This window comes from Halichondria panicea, chromosome 1 (genome assembly GCF_963675165.1).
Source record: "Halichondria panicea chromosome 1, odHalPani1.1, whole genome shotgun sequence".
NCBI lineage: Eukaryota > Metazoa > Porifera > Demospongiae > Suberitida > Halichondriidae > Halichondria > Halichondria panicea.
Genome location: NC_087377.1, coordinates 5,390,453 through 5,418,326, shown reverse-complemented (window position 1 = coordinate 5,418,326; position 27,874 = coordinate 5,390,453). Strand labels below are relative to the sequence as shown.

The 27,874-nt window shown below is 39.4% G+C and overlaps 2 protein-coding genes and 1 long non-coding RNA gene across 6 annotated transcripts in view; all 3 read right to left on the bottom strand.

Moving 5' to 3' along the window:
- Nucleotides 1–27,874, bottom strand: part of LOC135334204 (uncharacterized) — a gene marked incomplete in the record, with an annotated part of 688,739 nt that overhangs the window by 12,502 nt on the left and 648,363 nt on the right. The window contains 3 exon segments of the mRNA XM_064529306.1: nucleotides 24,564–24,587; nucleotides 24,652–24,722; nucleotides 25,154–25,985. Coding sequence (XP_064385376.1) covers nucleotides 24,564–24,587; nucleotides 24,652–24,722; nucleotides 25,154–25,985 — 927 coding nt within the window.
- LOC135335861 (uncharacterized) lies at nucleotides 1,418–10,328 on the bottom strand. 3 transcript variants are annotated; one of them, XM_064531483.1, is made up of 12 exons: nucleotides 8,562–8,713; nucleotides 7,897–8,229; nucleotides 7,744–7,785; nucleotides 7,638–7,681; nucleotides 7,029–7,356; nucleotides 6,506–6,866; nucleotides 4,670–4,852; nucleotides 4,223–4,271; nucleotides 3,091–3,430; nucleotides 2,615–2,975; nucleotides 1,951–2,095; nucleotides 1,418–1,559 (listed from the first exon to the last, which is right to left on the bottom strand). In XM_064531483.1, exons 5-11 carry the CDS (start codon nucleotides 7,345–7,347, stop codon nucleotides 2,077–2,079), a joined length of 1,632 nt encoding a protein of 543 aa, XP_064387553.1. In that variant the 5' UTR covers nucleotides 7,348–7,356; nucleotides 7,638–7,681; nucleotides 7,744–7,785; nucleotides 7,897–8,229; nucleotides 8,562–8,713; the 3' UTR covers nucleotides 1,418–1,559; nucleotides 1,951–2,076. The 3 variants fall into 3 exon arrangements, 2 of the variants coding, with proteins under 2 accessions (XP_064387553.1, XP_064387561.1); XM_064531491.1 differs by lacking the exon at nucleotides 1,418–1,559 and adding an exon at nucleotides 1,590–1,840; XR_010394647.1 differs by lacking the exons at nucleotides 1,418–1,559; nucleotides 1,951–2,095; nucleotides 2,615–2,975; ... (5 more) ...; nucleotides 7,638–7,681; nucleotides 7,744–7,785 and adding exons at nucleotides 9,130–9,991; nucleotides 10,123–10,328 and having other exon boundaries at nucleotides 7,865–8,229; nucleotides 8,562–8,754.
- LOC135337534 (uncharacterized) lies at nucleotides 12,323–15,911 on the bottom strand. Of its 2 annotated transcripts, none has more exons than XR_010395165.1 (3): nucleotides 15,589–15,911; nucleotides 15,464–15,514; nucleotides 12,323–12,923 (listed from the first exon to the last, which is right to left on the bottom strand). It is a non-coding gene; the product is annotated as an uncharacterized LOC135337534 (long non-coding RNA). The 2 variants fall into 2 exon arrangements; XR_010395166.1 differs by lacking the exon at nucleotides 12,323–12,923 and adding an exon at nucleotides 12,930–15,410.

Below are 27,874 nucleotides of genomic sequence, written 5' to 3'. Positions count from 1 at the left end.
TGGTGTTGAAATCTGGACCCGGGCCTTAAGTGCGCAGAGTAGAAGCAAAAAAGAGCATTGTGTCAGAAATGATATTTTAATTATAATTAATTTGTGATGTGTAATTATGGTTACTATAATTATGGTCACCTTCGGGCTTTGTGTACTGGGCAGTGGTTGGAGGAGCAGCAGCAGCATCAGGTGGGGGTAGCCGACTACAAATGCAAGAAGCACATTAACGAGAAATAATTATATTCAAAATGTGACCATTTCACTGCAGCCTTTTCTACACAATGAATTATGTGTACTTTGAACTATAGATCACTACAAATGTTATGATCTATAGTTCAAAGTACACATAATTCATTGCTATATAGCTTGCTCACTGCATTTAATTAAGCTAGTCTCATTTTAACTGCTTAGGATTACATGAGTATGGTAACATTAGCTTTGTCACAAGAACACGAGGACAAGAGTTCCCATTACATTGACGTATAGTTCCAATTTATGAGAGGCGAGAATTGGCCTATAAATTATGGTTGGAACATAACAATTATAACAAAATTGTAGAATTTAAGTCCGCTCACTCGGCAAGTAAAAAAAAATGTGAATTATTGTATTGATATCACTGCATTAGATTCAAATGCTGAGTATAATGAAAGCACCGCAGGTGCTGATGCCTCGGTGGAGATGCCAAAGCTATAACATAAAGCTACTATTAAATAGGTTTTATAACTAAATTTTTGCAATAATTATTTTGCTGCATGCAAACTGAAACTTTTAACATAACTATACTATTAAACTAGAAAAAATATGAAGAGCATGCAAAATAATAATAGTTAAAATGAAAGCACCATGGGCGCTGATGCCTCGGTGGAGATGCCAAAGCTACATACATAAAACTACTAATAGCTTTTATACACAGTCATGATGAACATTGCAATTTGCTACAGGCAACTCGAAGAGTAGGTAATGATCGACTATGATTCTTGTTAAAAACGATCGATGCCAAAAGTTCAAGTCTAAAATTAATGGTTGCCATCAGCAGAGCCTTGCAGCTCTCTTCCTCACTCTTGCAGCTACCAATAGCTAGCGTTCTAGTGCAGAGCTAACTACTAAGTAGAGTAGTAACACTCGGTAATAAAAAAAGTTTGGCTACGTGCTCTTCTGAAAAGGCTGCAATGGCATTCCAAGTAGGCATAACTTGAGAACAAAGTATTATTTTGCAAATCCACGGATTAAAATCCAAGTAAACATGACTAGAAGCCCATAGAAACTCTTACTTGCACTTGATTCATCCTTGAACAGCTGTAGCAATCTACACAGACACACAAACACACTACCGTATATCTCGCTTGCGCATGCGCACCGAGGCATAATAATAATTATCAAACCTTGGTATTTCATAGTAGTCCCTATTCAATGTCTCATAGTCCAGCTTGGATGGATTTTCTGCCAGATTCCCATTGTGGTAGTCACGTTTATGAACTCCCAATAGCACCTTCCTCTCTCGCTCATTTCTAACCTTAGCCACATTTGCACTCATCCGATACTTCGGCAACAACCAGTTTTTGTCAAACCTATATAATAATTACAATTGAAAAGTAGCAATTTACACCATCCACTCAAGTTGCAATTTAAACCATGCATGCATGTATAGTGAACATCGATTTTCACTACACTGCACCAGATCCTTTTACTGTGAAACCATGTATACAACTGAAGTGCAAACCCTCGGCGTTCATTTGAGTTTAGTGAGTCTACAGTCTCGAGACAAAGCCGCCTGTATACGTGCTGGTTCGAGCTTTTTAGCTTCTGCTCGCTTTTATTTGATATGAAGCTTAACATCAAAATTCAAAATCTGCCAAATTAAAAACTACCATAGGTGAGTAGACTCAGAATACATAGAACGACAGACAGACAGACAGACAGACTGACCGACTACTAGTTTTAGCAAGTAGAGCAACTTACACTAGAGAGAGGAGCTTTCCTTGAAGACAACCGGAGAATATCGCAACTGATACAATCAGCCGGGCTCAGGTAATACAAGAATGTATCACCATGCAGGGAGATAGTGGAACACTTAGTGAAAGAGATCTATAAGCCGCGGCTAGGCCTGTGCCAAATAGTCCGGAATAATTTTTTTTAATACATTTAATAGGCAGCCTTTTTTTCAATTTGAATAAATAAATAGGCACTGTGAAAATAGTTTATTGAGTTGCACATGCGCAGTAGCTCAGAACACGCCCACATTTTACATGGCAGTAAATCTAATAATTATTGTTAGTCCAATCAATTGAAACCAAATTTTTTTTGCTAAAGTTTGATATTTCGCTGCTGAAATCCCGTGCTATATAATTTATAGGTGTCATCAATTTGAATAATAGGCTGATGAAGTTGAATAGGTGCGAATGAATAATATTTGGCACAGGCCTAGCCTCGGGTTAATAAGTCCTTAGGAGATAAAAGTTTAGTCAATTACAGATGTTGGACGTGGGTTTTTGTGACAGCTGTTGCACATTGCACAGCTGTAACCTAATTTCTGTATTAACCATGCAGGAATCCAAAAAAGTGTACTTGTGGTTGCGTAAGCACTGCATTACATTAATCATCATAGTGATGGTATACAACTCACCAATAGTGCATAATACTGTCAGAATCGTAACAGGATTCTTTTCTTCCGGATGGCTCCTTCAGCTTAGCTCTGAACACTGCATCACAAGCTCGCTGGCAACGCCCATCATCTCCACTCCTCATTCGCCTTTTCCCAATAATAAATCGATAGTCTTCTTCCTCATCTTTTGATTCCAGCACATCCCAAAAATCAGATCGCTGATGCTCATGATCCAGTCCTAGAGCATGGCCAAACTCATGAATCACCATGCTTCTCTGGTCAGCTTTTGCCATGCCATACAAGTTGAGCACCATCGTTGGTTTCTTCTTGTCAGTTTGCCAGGTGGCTGCGGTTCCAACCTTTGACCACGAGATCCCTTTCCCTGTAACAATAAACACTTAAAGCACATACATGACTAAGTATAATACATTGAGCTGAAATTCAATGAGCTATAGAACCAAGAGCTACAATACAGTGTACATAGAAACGGAACATACATGTACTTCGAAATTCCACACGGATATGGGCTTTTTCCTCTGTTGCTAGTCCCTCAGCAATCTGTGGGTAGTTGTCAGCATGGCTATTCCAGACAGCAGCCCAAGCCAGGATAGTGTCGACTGTTAAGGGACCCGCATGCCCACATTTCCAGTGCTCGTCCTCAAGAATTTCGTCATTCAAGAAATGTATCTTCAGCTCTGGAACTTGCTCCACATCCCATAGCAAGTGGCGTCGTGCTACCCCACCTTGAGCATCTGTTGGGATGTTGGAGGCATCAGCGGGGTCAACCTGCTCCAATTTCTCATCGTCAGTGGTACAAAACATCGGTATTTCCTCTTTCTGCACACAATGGCATGCACGCATGTAAATAGAATGTGTATCACCAGATCTAGAGTTGAAGCCCATGCAATGCCATGTGATAGAGGTCTAATAGTGGGTCAGAGGAGGTATGACATGCGGTTAAGCTCACGTGGCTGCTATTTCTTGATTGAAGGCAGGCAAGAAAGACAAAGTAATGTAGTAAATGTAGCTAGACTTTTACAAGTAGAGATTAGATTTGTTGTAAGAACCAAGGCTCAGATGTTGGCAGTGATCCTATCCTGAATACAGGCACAGAATACTTATTAAAACAGAATTACACTAAAAACAATAATATCTCAAAATCTAAGTGGTGGTTGAAACTGGTTGAAAAGCTATTTCACATCAGTATAAGCCCAGCAATCAACCATCCTGATCTTAGAAACGTCAAGTGTATTTCTTTGAAAGATACACGCCAAACCAAATCCACTATCAAAGTACACAGTCTTGAATGATATTCATGCACAAGTTAAATGAGATTCATAATCCTTTTAGCTGGTCATGTGACCGTGTCGTACCTCCTCTGATAGTGGGTATAGTAAAGTAAACACTATCAATAATACCCAATTCCTTTGTATATCACCCATGCAGTGCATGATCATAAGGCCACACCATTATGTTTCACAGACTTTTAATCTCCAAAAACAGACCAGGGTGGCAGGCAAAAAAATTGATGAAATCATTATAAAACCGAGTCACAACACACCACAAAAAGTCACTTTAGCCAAACATTACAATGTTTTGATAGATCACATAGCTATTCTGACCTCTGACCTGGGAAGTGGTTGGAGGAGCAGTAGCAGCATCTGGTGGAGGTAGCCCACTACATATACAAGAAGCACATTTAACGAGAAGTCAAAATGTGACCATTTCACTGCAGCCTTTTCTACACAATGAATTACGTGTACTTTGAACTATAGATCACTACAAATGTTACCGTACTCATGCAATCGTAAGCAATTAAAAATTTAATGATGTTAATTAAATGCAGTGAGCAAGCTTTGTGTTTTGTTTTCACAAGAACACGAGGACAACAGTTCCCAATTTTTGAGAGGCGAGAATTGGCCTATAAATTATGGAACATTGTGGCCCTGACACTGACATTTATCAAAATTGCATAGAATTTAAGTCCCCTCACTCGGCAAGTTAAAATAAATGTGAATTATCAATTTTGTCGTATTTGGTATCATTGCATTTGCTGAGCAATAATTATTATCAAACCTTGGTATTTCATATGCCCTATTTAATGTCTCATAGTCCAGCTTGGATGGTTTTTCTGCCAGATTCCCATTGTGGTAGTCACGTTTATGAACTCCCAATAGCACCTTCCTCTCCCGCTCGTTCCTAACCTTAGCCACATTTGCACTTTCCTGATACTCCGGCAACAACCAGTTTTTGTCAAACCTATATAATAATTACAATTGAAAAGTAGCAATTTACACCATCCACTCAAGTTGCAATTTAAACCATGCATGCATGTATAGTAAACATCGATTTTCACTACACTGCACTAGACACTGGCAGTGGAGTAGGAACAGGGGGGCCAGGGGGCCAATGCCCCCCCTAACATTAAATGGGCCCACCCTAATTCCTGAGTTGGATAGGTGTTCTAATTAACCAATTGACAAGGAGAAAGCATGAATTTGTAAAAGAAGTATAGGATATACCACACCTAAGAGGAGGATATGCACCCATATATCCTCCGCTACCGTGGTTACTCCGAGGCGTATGTAACCACGGTAGCGGAGGATATATAGGGTGCATATCCTCCGAGTAGGTGTGGCATATCTGACTTATACCACGTGACCGCAGCACTATAAAAGGACCTCCCCCTAGCAACAATTCAATCACGATGCAGACTGCAAAAAAGAACAAGACTATGCCGGATTTTGCAGCCGTCAAAGAGCTAGTTGAGCAACATGTTGACTCCTACAGATGTTCAAGAGCTTCCTTGGTCCAAGCGTTGACCATTCGACGTCCCTTACTGGAGTTGCAAGCTCTTCTTGGTATCTAAACCGCGCCCATGGACCCATGGAAGCTTAGCCATCTTGTTGGAGAGCACCTTCCGTGTTTCTGCCGTCGCTTTGAGTCTTAGTACCGTCAAGCATGGCTCTTTTATCTTTGCTTACTTTCTTGAACAAATGAAAAAACTAAAAAACAACTTGAAAACTGTGCATGCCTGGGGCTGTATGCTAATATTCTATATATCCTACAGCTGTTGACCAATGAGATCAATTTGTGGTGACGTAAGTGTGGTATAAGGATTGCTTTTTTGGATGTTTCTGAATGATGATACTCTTGTAACATGTTTTATTTTGAACGCAATTCTTGTATACGGCATTATTATACAAACTTCAGTGTGTGTGGGTTTTGAGAGTACAAATAATTATTATATACACTTGAGTTCTTGTTCAGAGCTTGTAGCTAGGCCGCAGCTAATTATGATGTCATAATGAGGGGTGTGGCTTCCGGTCTCAAATTTCTGGTGCTCCGCGCCAGGAGCAATCCCACTTGCTTGGGTGGTGCAAAGCACCATGCACCCAAGTGGCCCCCCAACCTTTTAACTATTCTTACTCCATTGCGCTGCACTAGCTATAGCTCCTTTTATTGTGAAACCATGTACACAACTGCATGAATACGTGCTGGTTCGAGCCTTTTAGCTTCTGAGCTTTTATTCGACACGAAGCTTTAACATCAAAATTCAAAATCTGAAACTACTACCTCTTGGTGTTGACGCTCTATCCATGCTAGTGCTATCCATGCTAGTGCTATCGCGTAGGTGAGTATAGACTCAGAATACATGGAACGACAGACAGACAGACAGACAGATTGACCGACTACTATAAACCGCAGCCTGTGGCACGCCTCGGGTTAATAAGTCCTTAGGAAATAAAAGTTTGGGCAATTATAGATGTTGGATTTGAGTTTTTATGACAGCTGTTGCACATTGCACAGCTGTAACCTAATTTCTGTATTAACCATGCAGGAATCCAAAGAAGTGTACTTGTGGTTGCAATAGCATCACACTAATCATCATAGTGATGGTATACAACTCACCAATAGTGCATAATACTGTCAGAATCGTAACAGGATTCTTTTCTTTCGGATGGCTCCTTCAGCTTAGCTCTGAACACTGCATCACAAGCTCGCTGGCAACGCCCACCATCTCCACTCTTCATTTGCCTTTTCCCAATAATAAATCGATATCCTTCCTCCTCATCTTTTGATTCCAGCACATCCCAGAAATCGGATCGCTGATGCTCGTGATCCAGTCCCAGAACATGGCCAAACTCATGAGTCACCATGCTTCTCTGTTCAGCTTTTGCCATGCCATACAAGTTCAGCACCATCGTTGGTTTCTTCTTGTCAGTTTGCCAGGTGGCTGCGGTTCCAACCTTTGACCATGATATCACTTTCTCTGTAAAATGCATGCATGCATTGTTCATGCCTCTTTCGTGTTATACCAAAATACTAGAAACTTTAAACTTTTATGAGGTTTGAAGTGTGGTGGTTAACTCACATTGTGCTATAAATCAGAGGGCTACTACAGTGTGTATAGAGACTGCATGAACATACTCACTGTCACTGGTAAATTCCACACGGATATGAGCGTTTTCTTTTGTTGCTAGCTCATCAGCAATCAGTGGGTAGCTTTCAGCACGGTTATTCCAGATAGTGGCCCAGTCAAGCACATTGTTGGCTGTCAGTTGATCATGGCTATGCCCACATGTCCAATTATTTTTCGTGAGAATTTCAGGGTTCAAAAAATGAACTTTCAGCTCTGGAACTTGCTTCACATCCCACAACAAGCCACCCTGAGCATCTGTTGGGATGTTGGAGGCATCAGCTGGGTCAACCTGCTCCAGTTTTTCATCGTCAGTGGTGCAAAACATCTGCATCCCCTCTGTCTGCATATCGATTAGTTTATCACCAGAGTATAGAATATGAAAATAGAGATCTGTGTATACCTATACCTAAATGTGGTTGCCATAATAAACATGCTATCAATAATTATACTGTCATATAACAGAGCGTGAATATGCATGCTCTATACTGGTATGTGGGTGGTTCCAACATAATACTACCAATGCTACATTCAGCATTGAATATCAGCTAGGAAGGTGGCTGCACTATAATTACCAATGCTATGACACCTCACTCACTATACCACATGCATTGACAGGTGTACCTTTGGCAGAGTGCTTGCTGGTGGAATCTCTTTGACTTCGGTACCTGTACGATTAAAAAAGCGTGTTTCAGCTTTATAATGTTAAAATCCCACAATTTAATTATACCTGGTGTTGTCGCTTCAGGAAATGGTAGATCTTTGACACCCTCTATATCCAAAGAAACATTATTACCACAATTAGTGCAAAGGTTTAGCAGACGTTATTGAGACCATGCACAGCATTATATTATGTATAATTATATATATACAGATTTCACACATTTTACTTGCCAGGTCCCCATTGCCAAGCTCAAGGCAAACTTGCACAAACTCCAAGTAAGTAGCATTCATGTTATTATCTCTCCAACACGTGAACATTTTCTGTGTTTGTTGGGCAAACGACAATGAGGGATCATTTTGAATCCCAGTTATGAGAGCAGGGAGCAAGCCAAATTTAGTGACCAAATCATGGCGATTATGGCGTTTTCCTCCGACATATAGTGAAATTTTTCTTAAGTGTTCGTCCTGACATTTTTGTTTCAATTGATAGTCTGTTACTCCTGTTTCTGTCTTCAAATCTTTGACTGAGAGATTAGACATCACTTCTAGTAAACTGGAACAGAAAGGGGGATATAAGATTATGGCTATGATCTTCTTGTAAGAACAATACACATAATGCTTATAAGCAATAGTTATAGATCTATAATGATGCCTATACAATGCACAAGAAGTTTGTCTGTGTCTTATTTAAACTGTAGCTGCACAGATAGACCAAGATTGTCAAATGCAGTTCTGCAAGCTACAAATGTTACTTATTATGTAGGTAACATGCCTCACATAAAAATTATACTGATTTGGCTTGTAGCTAGATCACTTTTGTCAGAGGTAGCTAGGTAGTTTTCACACAGATCTATAGGTTACTTGCTATATCCATGCAATACTTACAGTGTTTCCTTGATTTGCAACAGTTAGCCCAAAAAATAGGGTGGTAAATGCTAGTGTGTATAATTGCAATTGTAACTTGATATACTGTAAACAGTACCTGCATTCCTTTATTCACCATGTTTGACCTTATTCATTGTTACTGTGCAGCCACCTGTTTCTGATTCCTGATATTCAATACCTATAATGCACACACCTACACAAATACCCATGGAGGCAGGAAATTGAAACTCTAACCATGTTGTGATGATTAAGAATTGTGTGCATAGCTATAATATATAAGCAGTATAGACTTTCAGATCAAAAGTATGACTGCATGAGAGAGTGAGACGTATATAAGTCTCAGTGAATTAGAAATACCAAATTAGGTTAGGGGATTCAGAACAGTGTGACTGCATTGTGAGGGGTGTTTTTTGAAGGAGGCTATAATTATAATAAATTATTATACTGGGGTAACCCCGGTATAAATAACACAAATGCCTCTCATCACCTGTTAAATAATAGTTAGACTGCACGTTCAGGAAGTTCCTACAAGATATGATTTATAAGTGCTTAAAAGGTTAGGAGTCACCTCTTTGCCTTCTGTGATCACCCTTCAGGCTACTTGCGAGTATAGCGTATTACACATGCAACCATGCCGCCAGAGAAAGGTGTAGGTCCTTCGTACTCGTTCGGTTGCATTGCTTCATTGGAGACACGTCAAGGTTCACTGATTTAAACACACTACACTACAAAAGAGGCAGAGAATGTGTTCAATTAGACAACCTTAACTCAACAAAAAATTTTTACTGATGAAAGGACACGCGCTTGTCTCGTACAATCATACTGAGATTAATTAAAGAGGCCCACTAAGAGCAGCTAGAGTGCGTGGAGTTTCAGTACAACGATGCCAAAACAACAATTCAAAGAGGCCCTGATACATTATGCTCAGAATAATATTTTAGCATAATTTATGGTGTCTAAGAATGTCAATTTTTGGTAAAGATCATTATTTTCATTAAGTTTTACATAACGGCATCCTAAATAAAAATGCAAATACCATGAACCATAAATTGAACTTTGACTACTGTATAGCGGGTAATTTTTGGAGGACAAAATATTCGTGGTTTAGCAATATTGAGACATTTCGTGGGTAATATTTTGGTGGTTGGAGCTTGCACTGCAGGTAAAGGTAGGCAAGGTCACTTCATTCGTGGGTAAAATATTCGTGGTCAGACCTTCAACCACGAAAACCCACGAATATTTTGCCACACGAAAATTACCCTCTATACGGTAACATGTTTCATAATGTACACATGTCATAGCCGCTATACCAACATTGTCTACATTGTCTCAATTAAGTGTTCTACAGTACATTTCAGTCCCAGTTGAGCGTCTGTTACTTTAGTTTCCTGAATCAAATCTTCGAGTGTGAGTGCATGAGACATCACTTTCTATATAGGACGAATGAAGGAATGGATAAACACAGCACTTGATCCATGTATAGTTCATGGCTAAACGTATAATTATGCTATTATTCTGAACGACATTATGCACTTCATGCTATTGCATCCAAATGTCTCACATTTTCCTGATCCTATATTCAGCTATAGTTCATCTTCAAAATGTTAAGTACGTAGTAGTCTAGAGCCTGCAAAATGCTAATTGGTGCTTGCACTGTAACTTGCACTGTTTGTGCAATCTTTTGTAGGCAACATGCATGCACAACCCCGCCCACACAATTCTAAAAGTGCAGCCTCACCCACGTTTTGATAGTGGTTAATAATAATTGACTTACTGGAAAATTACTTTTCAACACAGTCATATGCTATGCACATGTTTGACTGAAGGTCTCCTAAAAACAGGCTATATATACTCTGAGACAGTAAATGAGTGACCATTATCTTGGTTAGCAACCCAGACGTTTGCTGTGTAAAGAATCGGTAAAGATTGTTGCAGGAGATACGATAATTATAGATACTCGTAACTAGTATGGATGTAGTGTATTAGACGGGCGTCGCCGCCCTCGACCGTTGTATACGGAAGGAGGACGGGACCCAAGCTTATCTACAGTTTTGTTCTGCCGGTGGAATTTCACCGGCTCCAATCAGATTGCAGTATTTGATCACAGCCACTTACGTGTGAATTTTGCACACGCTAGATTGACTGAGAGGCGTGGCCAACACAAGTGATATTCATCGCTATTGGTTAGCACACACTTAAAAATAATGAGACCCATAAATGATTTTTGAGATTCATAATGCTATTGCGTAACAGGCCAGAACAAACTGTAGATAGGCTTGGCTCCTTGAAGGAGGACGGTGACGCCCGTCTAGTAGTGTATAGCCTTGATTCCAAATACTTGCATTGACCAGAATTCCTATATACATGCACTTATCAGCCAACAGTGTTTACCAGAAGCCCAACTGTTGCAATGCACACAAATATAGGCTAACTGTGATTTAATGACTGGTCAAGTTCCTATGTCACATGCACCGGACGTGCACGGGCATCAGCCATGACTGAATTACGATAACAGAATCAATCATGGATGACGGTTCTTTTTGTAAGTGGCCTGGACCAAAGGCTTTATTCATGCAGGGCTTATGCTGACAATGAATTGCTTTAGGGTTAAAAGTGGGTGGCAGCACTGGCAATAACAGAATCAATCATGGGTGACCGTTCTTTTTGTAAGTGGCCTGGACCAAAGGATTTATTCATGCAAGGCTAATGCTGACAATGAATTGCTTTAGGGTCAAAAGTGGGTGGCAGCGGCAGCACTGGCAATGAATTTGACCTTTACTGCTGCCTATACAATGTGGGACCAGTTAGGCTTCTGGTAAACAGGTGTTGTAAAGCAAATACCTCTCTCACCAGAAGGGATACCATTAAGCACCTTTGCAACACACACACACAAATGGGTAAACCACAATGTAAACCCACAATGTACATGGACTACATGCAGGCTAGCCTTGAGTGGTTTCTTACCAAATAAAAATTGGCCAGTGTACTAACACAACAACTATAGATCTAGCTATATACAGGGTTGCAGTAATAAGGCCTACTCCACAAATGTGATATGGAGAATGATGTACCAGAGCTGAGGTGTGTACTTGGTCTATCTCATATCACACAGAAAAAATAACTAGCAATTTGAAATGTGAACATAATTATTGACAGCAGTGACAGCAGTGGCGTAGGAAGAGAGTTATCACTTAGAGAGCATGGAAAAAGTTTAGAAGGGGAGCTGATACGCATGTGCACACATATTAAAGTGCCTGCAAGGGGGTCTTAGGGTAGTCCCCTAAAAAAATTGCATGCTCTGGTATTGATTGGTGTATTTGGTACAATTAAAAGCTTGATCTTTGATTCAATTGAGCTTGGGTAAAAAGCAAGCATGCAGTGTTAGGGGCCTGGTTCCTACTTTTAGTACACCACTGGACTGGACAGTACTGCAGATGGTCTCCCATTTGAGTAACCACAATTTACTACAATAGTACATTGTGGTTTTATGCTTGTGTTCATGTGTTGCAAAGGTGCTTAAAACTGCTGTACTTGGAAAATCAAGGCTACACTACATCCTATATACACACCACATCATTCTTTGTACATACATGTATTGATCATCATTTTACTATGTTGTGATGTATAGTACTTTAGGAGGAATATACCATCGTGGAGGATGTTATATGACATTGTGCACTCCGTCAAATTCACGCTGTTATCCATCATATAATTATCGACTGCATGTAGGTCAGTGATAGCGTGAGTATAGTGGACTGCACGGGGTATTGAAAGGGAATCATGAAATACTGCATTTATGAATCAATCTACAGTTCGTTATATATTTATCTCAGAAACAGATGAGCTACTATACGTCACTATCCTGAGCTGTGAATATTTAAAATACAAAATTTAAATGGGTAGTTCATACACAAATTTGCACCAACGAACATTACCCGCTATACGGTACACCTTTTGACATGTGGATTCAGGTGACATGTAATTTAAAGGGGGTGGGGACTCCTTAAAGGGTCAATTGTCCTAACCTTTGATTAAGCTAGCATTATCAAAAATGGCACTCATTTTTCCCAGGTAGGTATTGCTGCCTATACTTGCTACATGGATTACATCAAGAGTTCCTGGTGAACTCTTGATTACACATAATCAGCTGCTGCTAAAATTGCTGCACACAATGTGGGACTCCCTAGTTATTGGGCTTCTGGTAAAGCGAGGAAATACAACTGATAACAGTGGCTAGCCATTGGTGGCTGATAAGCATAGTATATCTCACACACCATGTACATGGATTTTTTTTACAGCATATTGATTGAAGAGTTAGAGGGATTGGAAAGGAAGTTACCCTCCAGTAACATCCACACTACGCTGCAGTTTAGTTGAGGCCATTACAACAATATCTCAATATTCATACACACCAGTGCATAATAAACTACAAGTAATTGTACTCAGTCCAGTGCAACTCACTTACATATCAAGGTATAGTCCTATTGTAGTACTGCATGTAGTTATAACCAGGCTTACACGTTACACGTTCTATATTAACTCTAATACAGCCTTGAGAACTTATAACTTTACTGGAATGTCTTTTTACTGGGTTTTTGCGCAGAAGTTGATGTACTTTTACTTTTACATTCACTTCATTGTTAGTGGTTAAAAAATGGCGCAGAAATGTACCCTAGCCGTGATGACGTCACACTAATTAACGGTAAGCTAACATTCCATTGTTTTATGTGAAATGGCCTTACTATAAAAAAATAATAAAGTAAATCATGGCTCTCCTATTTACAGCAGATGGGATGGGGTAGATTATGTGTACTGATTATAAACGCAATTATCGATGAAAGGTCAGGCATTTCAGTTAGATGTTTTATATGGCCTCAGTGCTTTCTACCTTTAAAGATCCTCCTTTACCAGTCCCAAAATTAATGTATTTGCATGAAGTCAGTGTAGTTAGGTACTGGTGACCTCACTGATAAATCAAGGTTTAATTTATCAGTACCAGTACCTCGATAACCTTGATTATCCGGCTACACAAATTTCTCTACAATAATTATAGGCTCAAAGTTCAACTGATAACCAAGAAATGGCATGTCCCTTTGCCCCTTTTAATAATTGAAATGCCACTTTAATGGAAATGCATGCACAAAATAATAACAGCATAATGATAGTTGTTATGCCAGACAACAATTATAACTATAATGAATTTCGTGTGCAAAGCTTTAGCATGGCAGTATACAGTAGTGAACGGCTGCACGAGATGACCTTAAGCTTCTTTCCTTGAAGCCCTAGCCTATACCGTATTACTAGAATGCTTTGCGAGCATCAAACATTTGCGAATTTTGCGAGGGTTGATCCAATAAAATCCGCATTATTACTAGTAAATACACACGATCCTTGCCAGTACGCAATATATAGTTAGATCGCAAAGGGTCAAATTTTCTGCTGATTTGGCTCATTCGCAAAGGTTTTTCACCTGCAAAATATTCTAGTAATACGGTATACATAATTATACCACACTTACACTGTTAAAATAGGGGTGTATACACCATGTACTAGGGTGTAATCATGACCTGGTTTGGGGAGTAAACAAAAGGGAGTGTAAATATCATAGCATAAGGGTGTAAACTACAATAGCATGGGGTGTAATAGCCTCGATTCCAGGCCGCTAAGAGAGGGCCTGGTATCGACTGTTTGCGCATGCGCCACCTATTACCCAGAAAGTGGGTAATTCGGATACCATTGTATATTGCCAGTATTTTGCTCAGTAAAACAATGACGTCACAACGAATGGAAGTGGATTGAAGAAAGTGGATAGAAGTGTGATTGTAGCCCGTGTGATAGCATTCTAATAGCTACCCTTAGCCTACTATGTTAACAAAGGACTCACAGCCTGCAACAGTGTGGATAACAATCCTCTGAACGGAGGGGAAGGCTGACAATAGCCTATATGGATAGGCCACGCCCATCTGACACTAACCTTGGTGAAAGTCGACTCTATCAGAAAGAAATTGCTGCTGTAACCAATACAGCTCTGTCTCTAGCTAGCTAGCTATATAGCTCTGTGTCTGACTTTATGAAGAGTATTCTTTGTCTGTATATGTTATTCAGGATATAATTCGGGTAAAAATTCAGTTTAATGGGAAACATTACGGGAATATTATCCAATAATTTTGCGCATGCGCAAGCAGTCAGTAGCAGGCCTAATTGTTTAGGCCTTGTGAAGGAGGCTAGGGGTGTAACTACAATAGCATGGGGTGTAAATATTCTAGGTATATATAACCACACAATTATACCACACTTACGGCACCACTAATTGATCTCATTAATTGGTCAACAGCTGTAGGATATATAGCATACAGGCAACAGCCCCGGTATGTACAGTTTTTCAAGTTATTTTTTAGTTTTTTCATTTGTTCAAGAAAGTAAGTAAAGAGAAAAGAGCCATGCTTGACGGTACTAAGACTCAAAGCGACGGCAAAAACACGGAAGGTGCTCTCCAACAAGAAGATGGCTATAAGGTCCATGGGCGCGATTTACATATAATTATTTTATCTAAGAAGAGCTTGCAACTCCAGTATAGGGCGTCGAATGGTCAACGCTTGGGCCAAGGAAGCTCTTGAGCATCAGTAGGAGTCGACGTGTTGCTCAACTAGCTCTTTGACGGTTGCAAAATCCGGCATAGTCTTGCAGTCTGTATCGTGGATTGAATTGTTGCTAGGGGGGGTCCTTTTAGTGCTGCGGTCACATCCTCCTCTTAGGTGTGGTAGACTATATCCTATACTTATGACACACAACGAACCGATCACAATCGCGGAATTATTTAGCATAATGCTCCCCAAGAAAGGTGTGCATCTAATTAATGACAGAACATGGCCTTGTATATCAATTTACAGTCCTAAATATACCTGTCGCAAAGTCTTTAGTCTGAGGTCCCCAGGTAGAGGGCGAGGTTATTCCTGTCAAGGATGGGAGTAATTATATTGGCTCAGAGTTGTGGGGGCGAAGGTGATAACATCAATTTGTATGGTACCTTGCAAGGTTGTGGTGTGTTGTGGAGTCAAGTACTAGTGGTTATGTGTAACTCCGGCTCTGACAGCCGTGAGTGCACACATACGTGTACGTGTGCTGGACGAGGAGGTACGTGGGATGATCTCTGCATGTGATTTCAAACTACTATTTATACATGCTGGAGGTTATCCAGAAAGTACAATATTCACTAGCTAGCTAGCTAGCTAGCTCTGCTGTGCTTGATATTCATCTGGCACAGGGACATTAGTATTTTTAGCTGTGATGTCTTTACCTATCACAGCCTGTGAACAGGGAACTCTATAGAGTGGGTAATGATCTGCCATTATTGTTTTGAAAAACATTAAGGACAAAATACATGTATGTAGCTAGTAATGCTGAAGGCTATAGTAATTAGCCATTTATTTTAAAATTGTTGATCATTTCTAAGCGGTATTTTATCAAGCGATGTTTTACAATCATTGAGCGATGTGATCGAGCGATAGAACTCTATATTATCGGGCCAGCGGTGTACATAGATCTAATTATTTATCTAGGGGTGCAACTCTATACATCAAGCAATGAATACGAGTTTAGAGTTTATAGGGTTCAAAGGTTACATCCCACAGCCTTTAATCAGAGTACATTTGCATAGACAGAGAGACATTGGTGACTGCATGAAATAATAATTATGTTCCTCTTGGGGTTTATATTAGGAGCAAGCAGGTTCTGAAACCCTGCCCTAACACTTTTGCATTGCATGGCATATCCACCCTCGTCATTCTTGCTGCTGAATGCATGCATGCATGGGGTGTGTAGGACACCGTAATTATTGTAGATATGTATATCTAATGTAGGGGGCAAAACGTGGGCGTCAGGCCAAGCAGAACTAGCTGTGTGCAGTGCCCCCACCATGCATGTAGGGAGCAATCCTTTCGCCTGCTCCATGCTGTTAACTGGTACCATTCACTTCTAGATGAGGACCAATTACTGCCCATGTGCATGCGTATTTTTATTTTAAACTTTAGGTAGATGAGTCGTTCCTTATAGGTCATATAGGAGATGGTTTGGGGAAGGATACACTTTGTGGCTCTGGACCTTTGTATTTTTTCTTGTCTTTGAGCAGCATTGGTCACCAGATCGAGTTGAGATCCATACGATAGCTAAGATCTCACTATAAGAAAAGGTAGAGTTGTATCTAAATAAATATGACTAGAAGCCTATAGAACTCTTATACTTGCACTTAATTGATCACAAACACACTACCGTAGTAGTCTACCTCGCTTGCGCATGCACACCGAGGCATAATAACCCGCTATACGGTACCGTATTCATGCACTCCTGGGTTTACTATAAGTATGACTAGCTCTCTCTCTTCTAAGCCCCGTTTACACCAGGCCTTTAATCCGGGTTGGAATCCTGATTAAACCTAACCGCGTTTGTGTAAACGGCCCTTATCCGCGTTCTAGTCCGGATTAGTCAACCCACCTCTGGAGGTGGTGCAGATTGTGTCAGAAGCTAATTGAGGTGTTGTGTACATGTTCGTGGGTGTTTCTAGGCCTGTAGCTTCCATCAGCCAATGTTTGCAAAATGCAATTAGTGGTCATTTTACTACGCCCACTACTCAGAAAAATCTGACCCGGATTCGACCCGGATTAGGTGTGGTGTAAACGAGGCTTTAGATCCTGTGTTTGTTAAAGGAGAACGTGGTTAGTTAACAGACGTGGCATGTTAAAAGGGGGAGTGGTCTAAACAATCGGCACGGTAGAAATTTTCATATTTCGTATTGCATTGAAGAGCATGAAATTATTCTGGTCACTATCCTGAGCTGCATGTATAATTATACGAATATTTGAAAAAGAATATTTTGACAAAGTACACTAGTGACTTACTTTCAACATTTCAGTCCACCATACTAAGGAACTAGGACTCGTAATGCTCAGGCATAATATTTAAATGCGTGCGGAAATTTGCACCAACAAAAATTATCCGCATATATAGTAGCTTCAGAATTTTTGAGCTTCTTTGGACTGCCAGTTTAGGAGTAGCAACCTTGAAAATTTGGGACATTTCAGGTAAATAGCAATTTCCGGACAGGACACATAATAACGCAAACTATAATTACCTCTTCTATAACACTAAGCGAAAGCACGTTATTATTGTTTTTTTTTGATACCGGAATTTGACAATGAATTCCACCCAGTCATTATAATTATAGTATAGAGTATAGAGGAGCTTAAAAATGGAAACAGAAGATGGGTTGAAAAAGCAACAGTACTGCATGTTATTGTAGATCTACAATGTAGACGAGCATAATAATTATAGCAATCAACAATCCGATAAGTACGAACACAAACAGAACATCAAAGGTTATGTATGACATGACTGGATCAGTACGTACAGCATATAGCAATCAAGACTTAGTCTTATACAATCCATTACTGGTGAACCTTCCTTTGGTGCCTCTGCCATAATAATAGGTGGCGCTCGTCTAGACATTGCTGCGAAAAGCTTTTCGGGAAGCCGTTTTGACGTTAGATGTTTAATCCACATGCCCCTTTAAGTCGAATGTCATCACTATAATTATATATATATATATATATATATATATAGCTATCTGCCACCTATAGAAAGCACGAAAATATCAAGAAATAAGCATAAGAGAAGTGAAACACAGCTCCTTTACCCTGTCACTCATGCACTGGAGGCCTCGGTAATGCTGCCACTACATGCAAAAAAAGTATGGCATCACTACTCTCTGTAAAACACGTCCAACATAACCATGAGTTGGTTACAATGCAGGCTCTCTTTATCCCTACTACGTTCCTCAATTATTTCATTAGGGGTGCAAGCTCGTCGATTTCAAGGCTAAATTGGACGTGCTGCCAATGGACCTATACTAGCCCAAGAATTAAACCTGCATCATGCATGCTCATTCTCACCAAAACTCTATTAACATGTTTACACTTAAGTCTACCTTTTGCTCATACAGAAACTGTACTATGGAAAAAAACTAGTAAGTAACCCTGAGGCAAGAAGGATTTTGTGCTACCAGGGAAGCAGCTGCCTGTACAGAGACATTCTAGAAAGAGTGACCAAAGACAACGATGCTAACACCCAAGATTCCCCCATAATCCAATAACCTCGCTCCACTTAGAGATAATTATTTTAGGGACTATTTATACGGACTTTAAAAAGTTTTGCAAATGCTCTCAGCTGGCATCATTACTAGCTGGAAATGGACCATGAAGAAATAGTGTAAAATAATTATTACCGTAACGTATATACGTTGTTAAAAATAAAGTGGTTGTCAACCTATAGATCTATCATTGTTCATAACAGTGTGTTTGTGCACAAGTATTGAGGCCAACTCCTTCCAGTGCTGACGCCAGTGTTGCATACGTGAAAGAGTCACCAGCTTTACTTTGCCACTTCTGCAACATCTCCATCGGTTTGAGGTGGTGCTTTATTTTGGGGTTATTTTCAATTGTGTTTTTAAGGTCCATGAATTTCATTCCTAATGCCACACCAACATCCATCCACTGGTCTCCAAGCTCGCGGCCAATCTTCATGAGAACTTGCTCACCTTCGATCTTTCCTGCTTTTGTTCTCTTTGGGCTGCTAGCAGGTGGGTCTCTTCCACCTTTTCGACCAGATTGTGTTGTCTCTTCAGTTCTGGTAACAAGTTTAGGTTCACTCTGAGCCACCTGCAGTCATTGAATCATAATTACGATCAGGTATATGCAAAGTCTAGTGAGTGGTAATTAATAGCACACCCTGTATTTATTTATGACATTGTGTAATTAATTGTTGCCAGCACACTCATTCCAACAGTTAGAGAGCGTAAAAAAGCACACACCTTCTCCCAGGTTGGTCTGCTTCTCTATATTAACCAATTTTGAAGCATTTCCTGGAGATCGAGTGCTAGCTTTGCCAGTTTTTACACGATATTTATTTTAATTCCATTCGAAGTGTCAAAAAACCCCAAAGCAAATGCAATATTGTACCACTTGGTCTTTGCGCTAGTCAACTGCCCATAATTATGCTATTTGTCATCAGTTATTATAGGATAGTGAGTAGAAAGTCATTGGAAATTACTGGAATCTATACTCTATTAAAATTGGAGTGCAAGCAAGTTATAACACGTGTAGATCTAAGATGACATTGAAAGGTATAGCTAGAGCTGTTTACCTGAAGAAAGCTGTTTGTATTATAGAAATCTTAGCTGCAAAACCTTGGAGCACAGTATTACTGTGGTGAACCACCGTACCAAAGATTAGAGGAAGAGAAAAAAGTGGATTGGCAAATATCTTCTAACAATTTGAATACAGGAAACTTCAACCATTGACCATTGCGTAGCAGCATTATTTGGCACAATCATGAAAACTTGGCTGTAGCTCGTCCATACAGCCTTTTTGAGCTAGAGAAGCCGTTAGGGAGGTGACCGGAAGCATGGCTTTCATTAATAGTGGCCTATAATGGCCAAGTTTTACGGATCGAGGTTCCACTGTAGTTCTAAGTTATGATCTCATGCTATAGTTTAATCTAGTTTCGCGAAAGCCATGCAGACACAATTCAAGAAAAGGGTATCACCATACAGATTTGTGTTTACCGCGCAACAAATATGTTAGTGGAGCTCTAAGTGGCTGATAAGTGTTTGTCAGTAAGCTGTGAAATCGCACAGCCCCAGCCCGCACCTGCTTAGCTAGAATAGATTTGGCAAATCTAATTATGCGGTTTCACACTAGTTGGGGGTGGCCCGAACGTCCGTTAGGATAGTAGGTCAGATTGCAAGCTTCTTGGATTTGTTCTGCTGCATTGTAACTGTCAAGTAGATTAATTGATAGGGTCTGGCCAATTTATATTTGTGTTGACTGCGCCACAAATATATAATTATAGTGGTGCTCTAAGTGGTGATAAGTGTTTGTAGTAAGCTGTGAAATTAAGCACATAAGCACAGCCCCAAAAATAGATTTGGCAATCTAATTATGTGGTTTCACACTAATTATATGTAACACTGTTTTTATACTCAACGACAAGTGCATAGGTGCTAACTGACTTCGTGACGTGGCTAAACCACAGCATAGTAAGGATACTGCATGCGGGTTTTGCAACTAGATGCAAACGAAAGTGTAACCAAGAAAGTGTAACCAACCGCATGAAAAATGCTGCAATCTGATACGGTGCCACTATAGTGGCAGAACAAATCCGGATAAGCTTGCAACCCAACCTCCCACCCTAACGGAAGGTCGGACCACGCCCAACTAGTTTCACACATTGTTCGTCGTTCGTTGCTGAAATGGTGCTATAATTATAATAATTATAAGCACCTTATTTCGCTGCTGTGTGTATGCAGTATAAATTATGTATCATAATAATTATTGAAATAATACGAATAATAGGCTGATGAAGTGAAAAGAATAATAGGTAAACAAATTTGAAAATTCGGCACAGGCCTATATATACCGATTGATATATTCAGATATCGAGGATCGCACAAGAGAACGGCCTTCCCTGAAGACATATATCTGGGCCTGCTGGACAACCCCTCGCACAGGCAGGGTTTCATCTAGTGGGGGGGGGGGAAGTTTCCTACCCAAAAGAAAGGGGAATATAGGAGAGGGAGAGAGAGAGAGAGAGAGTATAGACCCAACATTATCTATAAGACACGGTCTTTTGCTACATGTAGCTTTGCTAGAGGACGATTGGTCATCACCTAGTCTTACCGCTACAAATCTATCCATTGCTTTTTGTAGTACATGTGGTTTCTATAATTATAGTGTTCTATAGATATACGGTCCACAATTTCAAACCAGCATACTAAGTTACATGTGCCGACGTACCCCTTAGTGGTAGAGGAGGCACTAGCTCCTTCTTTCCTTGAGGCCTATGGAGAAGGCTATAGGCCATGCATGATACAACGTAATGCACGTTGCATATGCGCATACGAACTATAATTATATAAACTATATTCTGGCCACGATATTTCAAGGGTGTAAATTTTCGCAGAAATGCCTTTAGAAAGGTTTTCGCGGATTTAAGTTTCGTGGAGTAGCAGCAGCATGCATGCATGCAATATTAAATTCGCGGTTATAAATGTCTGCGGTACATACTTAATCTGCAAAGACCACGAACATTTATACTCTTGAAAATATACCCGCTATATATACGGTATCTGGTATGTCAACAAAATAATATAGAAACAAGACTGTGCAAGCATGCATGCAGTATTGTGTTAATGGCTATTATAAAATAACTATTAAACAACTATTCATAATTAGATCTAGCTCATTTCTACCATAATTTATATAGCTATATTTATAGTCCCTTTTCTCTTTCAATTGCTTCTGCTACATCATAACGCATTACTGTAAGATTCCTTAGGCATTCACAGATGTAAGGCCATGTCATTGGATTTTTTGGATCAGTGACTGAAAGACGCTTGGCTATCATCTTTGTTAGGCGACCACTATTGTCACGGAATTGATCTTGGATAGATTCCAACTGGTCATAGTCCATTCCAAGAGCCAATCCCAAATTGAACCAATTATTGCGTGCTTTCACCAACGTCACACAAATTGTTTGAACATCCTTTCCAGTAAGTACAATGGGATCGGAGGACGGTCTTTTGTTAGGATGCTCCTCTGATAACAATGCTATTGTGTAAACATAAGCATTGTAAGATGTACTTATATAGCCAGTCAATCATCTGCACTTATAATAATTATACAGTGGCGTAGGAAGGGGGGGGGCTCTAGGGGCTGGAGCCCCCCCATATTTCTAGGCTATCAATAAGCTGCAATTTGTCCATAATACCTTCTCTAATGAGTTATGTTGTGTTGTTATGTAAAATGTATATAAAAGTTGGGACTCATACGTCTTTGTGTCTGTATACAATTAACAGTTGTTTCCCACGCTAAATCACTTGTTTTTCAGGCCTTTTCCTTAAAATCGGATGCGGGAATGCACATTTTTGACAAGGCATCAGCATAATTATATAAAAAAAACTCGCATCATCGCATAAAAAATGTCAAAGGTCAATTATACGTCGTTTTTTTTAATTAGTAAGCATGCAGGCGTGCCTGAGAAACAAGTGCATGGTTTTTAGTGGTTTTTAGTGTGTGTGGCCAAAGCCGTTCACTGAATCAATGTATTTATAAACTCATTATGAAAATAAAGCATACCGATATCCTCTTTCCAACGCTTTGAAGGAGTTTCAACTTCTTTATCTGATACCAAAGCTCGTTTTTTTTAATTAGTAAGCATGCAGATGTGCCTGAGAAACAAGTGCATGGTTTTAGTGGTTTTTAGTGTGTGTGGCCAAAGCCGTTCACTGAATCAATGTATTTATAAACTCATTATGAAAATAAAGCATACCGATATCCTCTTTCCAACGCTTTGAAGGAGTTTCAACTTCTTTATCTGATGCCAAAGCTCGTTTTTTTAATTAGTAAGCATGCAGACGTGCCTGAGAAACAAGTGCATGGTTTTTAGTGGTTTTTAGTGTGTGTGGCCAAAGCCGTTCACTGAATCAATGTATTTATAAACTCATTATGAAAATAAAGCATACCGATATCCTCTTTCCAACGCTTTGAAGGAGTTTCAACTTCTTTATCTGATGCCAAAGCTCTTTTGCGATGACTTGAGGCTATAGGATCTGTATGCGTAATAGAGACATTATTATTTCGCCACAATAAACTGAGCATGCACTAAACAATTAAATAGCACAAAGCCTAATTGTCACACTTAGTCCATTAATTAATGTGTGCATGGGTGCTACTCACCTTCCGGTTGTGCACCAGATTGATCACCCTGTAGAAAACTTGCAGTAGCAGCCACTGGGGCACCATGTTGGGCACCATGTACTGCTAAGGAGGAGGAGTGGTGCATTCCAATCAATGAACATGAGCATGTCTTATAAGAGATTCCCACAAAATAATAAAACCCCCAAAATAATACAGTCATGTTTGTTTTTAATTAGTAAGCATGCAGACGTGCCTGAGAAACAAGTGCATGGTTTTTAGTGGTTTTTAGTGTGTGTGGCCAAAGCCGTTCACTGAATCAATGTATTTATAAACTCATTATGAAAATAAAGCATACCGATATCCTCTTTCCAACGCTTTGAAGGAGTTTCAACTTCTTTATCTGATGCCAAAGCTCTTTTGCGATGACTTGAGGCTATAGGATCTGTATGCGTAATAGAGACATTATTATTTCGCCACAATAAACTGAGCATGCACTAAACAATTAAATAGCACAAAGCCTAATTGTCACACTTAGTCCATTAATTAATGCATTAGTGTATAATAGTGCTATTATAATTAAGATGGTATCTATTATTACTAGACTACACGAAATTATAACTTTCAACACAACTATATATTATCTTGCTAAAGTAACTAGAAAAAATATGAAGAGCATTCAAATTAACTGTCCGCTGCAGGTCTTGTTACCTCAAGTATACGTACTCTCAGGGGCCTATAGCAAAACATTTCATTCCATTAGAAGCTCTAGAATGTATACAGTATAGTTTGAGTTTACAATACAACTTACTTGCATGCTCAATACAGGCACTTAGAATACTCTGAAATGCATCTCCGTCCTCCTTCTTCCTAGCAATTTCCGCTAATCGACTGTAAGTAGCTGTCGATTTAAAACTGCCTTTACTCTTCCATTTCTTCAGAGCAGTACGAAATCTCCCTTGAATATCATTAATTGTGACCGGTGACTGATCAATAGCGTTAATTTCAGCATCACTGAGGCCCAGCCTGACTTTGAAACCGTTATAGTCAGCAATCTCGGTAGACAACTGGAGAAGAGCGTCATCAGAACACTGTTGATTCAACTGAGCTGTAGTTGGAGTTGGTTCAGTCTGAACTGTAATGATTTAAAAAATTAGCTGTGTAAATTTTTATAAGCAAACAAATTTTCATGCAGACTATATATATAATTATGATTGTGCAGAATTTGTGTACAAAGTGGGTGTATAGTACTCTTCACCTTTGGGTTTTGTTGGCTGGTCTTCTATTAAAAAACAGCATTGTGTCACATAATTATTCAAATTTGTGTAATGTGTAATTATGGTCACCTTCAGGCTTTGTGTACTGGGCAGTGGTTAACGTTGGAGGAGCAGCAGCAGCATCAGGTGGGGGTAGCCCACTACAAATGCAAGAAGCACATAATTTTAACGAGAAATAAAATGTGACTATATATTTCACTGCAGCCTTTTCTGAATTATGTGTACTTTGAACTATAGATCACTACAAAATAATTAATGTTACCGTACTCATGTAATCATAAGCAGTTAAAATGAGACTAGCGCAGTGAGCAAGCTTTGTCACAAGAACACGAGGACAAGAGTTCCCATTACATTGACGTATAGTTCCCAATTTATGAGAGGCTAGAATTGGCCTATAAAATTAATTATAACAAAATTGTAAAATTCCGCTCACTCGGCAAGTTAAAAGAATTTATTTGACGTGGCAATGTTGTTTTAGAAGCACTTGCTAAGTTACAAATTAAGTTACAAAAAATTAATGTTAGCCAAAAATATTAACCAACACATGACTACAATAATTATTATTATGTACCTCTTAACAGTCGTAGGTGCTACATCTTCATAAATACTGATCCCTGCCTCACAGAGAGAAGCTAGTTGTGAAACTGTGGGTGGATATAACTGAGCAAAAGCATTTGCAGAAAGAAGGAACCTCAGACACATGCACCCATCCTCGATACTGGATAAATGAAGTTCCCATTCCTTCACGCCAAAGATAGAAGCAACGGTCTCTTTGGCCAAAAAAGCATCACGAAGAGAAGAGTTCATGTATCCACTTGAAGTTAGTTTCATTGTCAAAATTTTATCGTTCTTCGATTTAGATAAGCTGGGAAAGACGTTGCGGGGAATCTCGAAGGCACTTCTTCTGCAAAATTCATTGAATGCAGTTACGTAATCATTCATGATCTTCTTGTTTTCTTTGGAGCCAAAGGTCGATACAATTTTATCGACAATCTTGTAGTTTAGAAAAGATTTATATGGCGTAAGGGCAACAAACATTTTTGGAATTGTATCAGCTTCTTTTATTTCAACGTTACTTTCTAATGGAACCAAATTCAAAACGAAGATTTTGACCACATTTACATCCTTTTTAAGATTATCTGCAATAGTAGCGTCGGTAAAAGCAAAAAGGTCAATCATTTTCTGAGTGTCAGATCTGAGAGTGGCCTCTAATATTGATCGGTCTTCACCAGAGAGTGCTGGTGTTTTGAGATATGGATAGAGAGTTTTGCCAGTCGCCTCGGGACACCCATTTTCTGACAAGTACTTTTCAAGCGTGCATTTCTGACAATATGGACAGTTGAAGCTGGGCCCAGGTGAAACCTCATAATCTTCATAATCTTCATAATATGTGTGGATTTGGATCTCTAAAGAAAAAGATTAAACATTATATTTTTAGCATCATTGATATATAATTATAGCATCATTTAGACCAGTTTTGAAGCTTTTTATTTGTTACACGTGCATGTAAGTATTTTCGCTAATGTTTAAACTATCTCCGCAGAGGATCAGAACTGGAAACATTTTTGCCAATTTTACAATGCAAATGATAACTAGTGTTCAAGCTGGCGCTGTGCTAATGCCTCTCGCCATGTTTTTGCTTTCGCTCAAAAGTATTAGAGTGTTATATTAGTTTCTATAATGAATTTTATATAAAGTTAGCTTATCTATATAAAGTCACTGAGAAGAAAAGACTTATTTACATGCATCTATTGTTGTTATTTATTGTACTATGTGGCTTACCAGGACCTCAAGAAAGAAGAAAATTGATTCTTCCAGGATCTGTAGTTCAGTGTATCTAAGAAGAAAAGACCTGTGTACATGCATATTGTTATCTATATTGTTATATGGTAGTGCTTTGTGGCTTACCAGGCCCTCAAGACAAAGATGATTCTGCCAGGAGGATCTGGATCTGGATCTTGGATATTATTTTCTCACACATGGGGAATGAGCGCGCATGCGCATTACATCCACAGGAATAATTAAAGTTTGTGCGGACAGATGATGCTATGAAAGATTCTGAAGAGACTGCAACAGCCTTCAATGTGAGTCAAACTAGCCATAACTCGAGAAAGAAGCTTTGTTTACACATTAATAATTATAGGTTCAAATGACCACACCACTACAGTAGAAAGGTCTTCATATTATTTTGAGGCACTCAATTTTTTAGGTTCGAGGGTCAATCCTCGAAAGCCTCGAAAATACCTACTATTATACTTTTTGCATGCATTATAGCTATTTTGCATCCAGGATTAATGTAGCCTCATCCCATGCAGACAGAATTTGTTCTTTCTATCTTAACAAATCAGCCTGGGTACGTGGCTAGCAGGAATGTAGCCTCGATCCTGGCCGCTTTTATCGAACGGGCAAACAACTAGCATTTAGGTTGGTTAAGGCTATTCATTGTCATTGTGTATCGATTCCAGGATGATAACATTGTTGCCATGGTTTACTATCACGTTGTGTAGGTTAACTAGCTGACTATTTATTTTAACCAGTAAAATAGTTCATACATGACCCAATCTCTATACAGTGCAATAGAAACTAGGTGGCTTTTTGGTCACAGTTAAATTCACATAACAATTAAAATATTATCATATGAAAGGTATTTAATACATTTTGGGGTAGATATTTTGGTAGTGAATGGTCAAAAAGAGTGTTGCAAATTTACTGGCTAACACCTGCATGCACTTTCATTGTAAGTAGCACTACAACAGTGGCGACATGCACACAACACTACCATATATATACCTTGCTTGAATGCGCAGAGACATGCAAAAAAACAGTAACCATGAATTCAATACTTGCTGTAGAGTTAGTTACCTGAATTTGGCTCAGGATCTTCTTCAACACCTGCTGTGTCAAAGAAACAATAATATCATAGTAGCACAATAATTATGCACTCTATAATTATATAGCTAACGTACTTTTGCAAAGGCTGCACATTTTACGTGCTAGGTTGGGTTCCCTAAGCTTGAGACAGTCATTTACAAACTGCAAGTATGTAGGATCCGGGTTGAATTCTCTCCACCACAGGACCACAGCCTCAGTTTTCTCGACAACAGATTTCAAGGGATCAGTGATATCAGCTAGCTCACCTTTGGGAATCTCGTAGTGCTTGGCAAATTTTTTGTAGCTTTCGACATCTGGTGCAATATCCTTCAGATGCTCAATAGCACATTTCTGTCGCAGTTGCTCATCTGTCACTTCTTTTTCTACCTTCAAATCATTGACTGTAATCTTCCTAGACATC

Excerpts from the sequence above, each read along its gene's own strand:
- LOC135335861 (XM_064531483.1), bottom strand. The coding sequence starts at position 7,347 with ATGCAGATGTTTTGCACCACTGACGATGAAAAACTGGAGCAGGTTGAC. Across the intron at positions 6,867-7,028 it reads TGTGGAATTTACCAGTGACA|AGAAAGTGATATCATGGTCA; the intron begins GTGAGTATGTTC and ends TGCATTTTACAG. Across the intron at positions 2,976-3,090 it reads TGTGGAATTTCGAAGTACAT|GGAAAGGGATCTCGTGGTCA; the intron begins GTATGTTCCGTT and ends TTATTGTTACAG.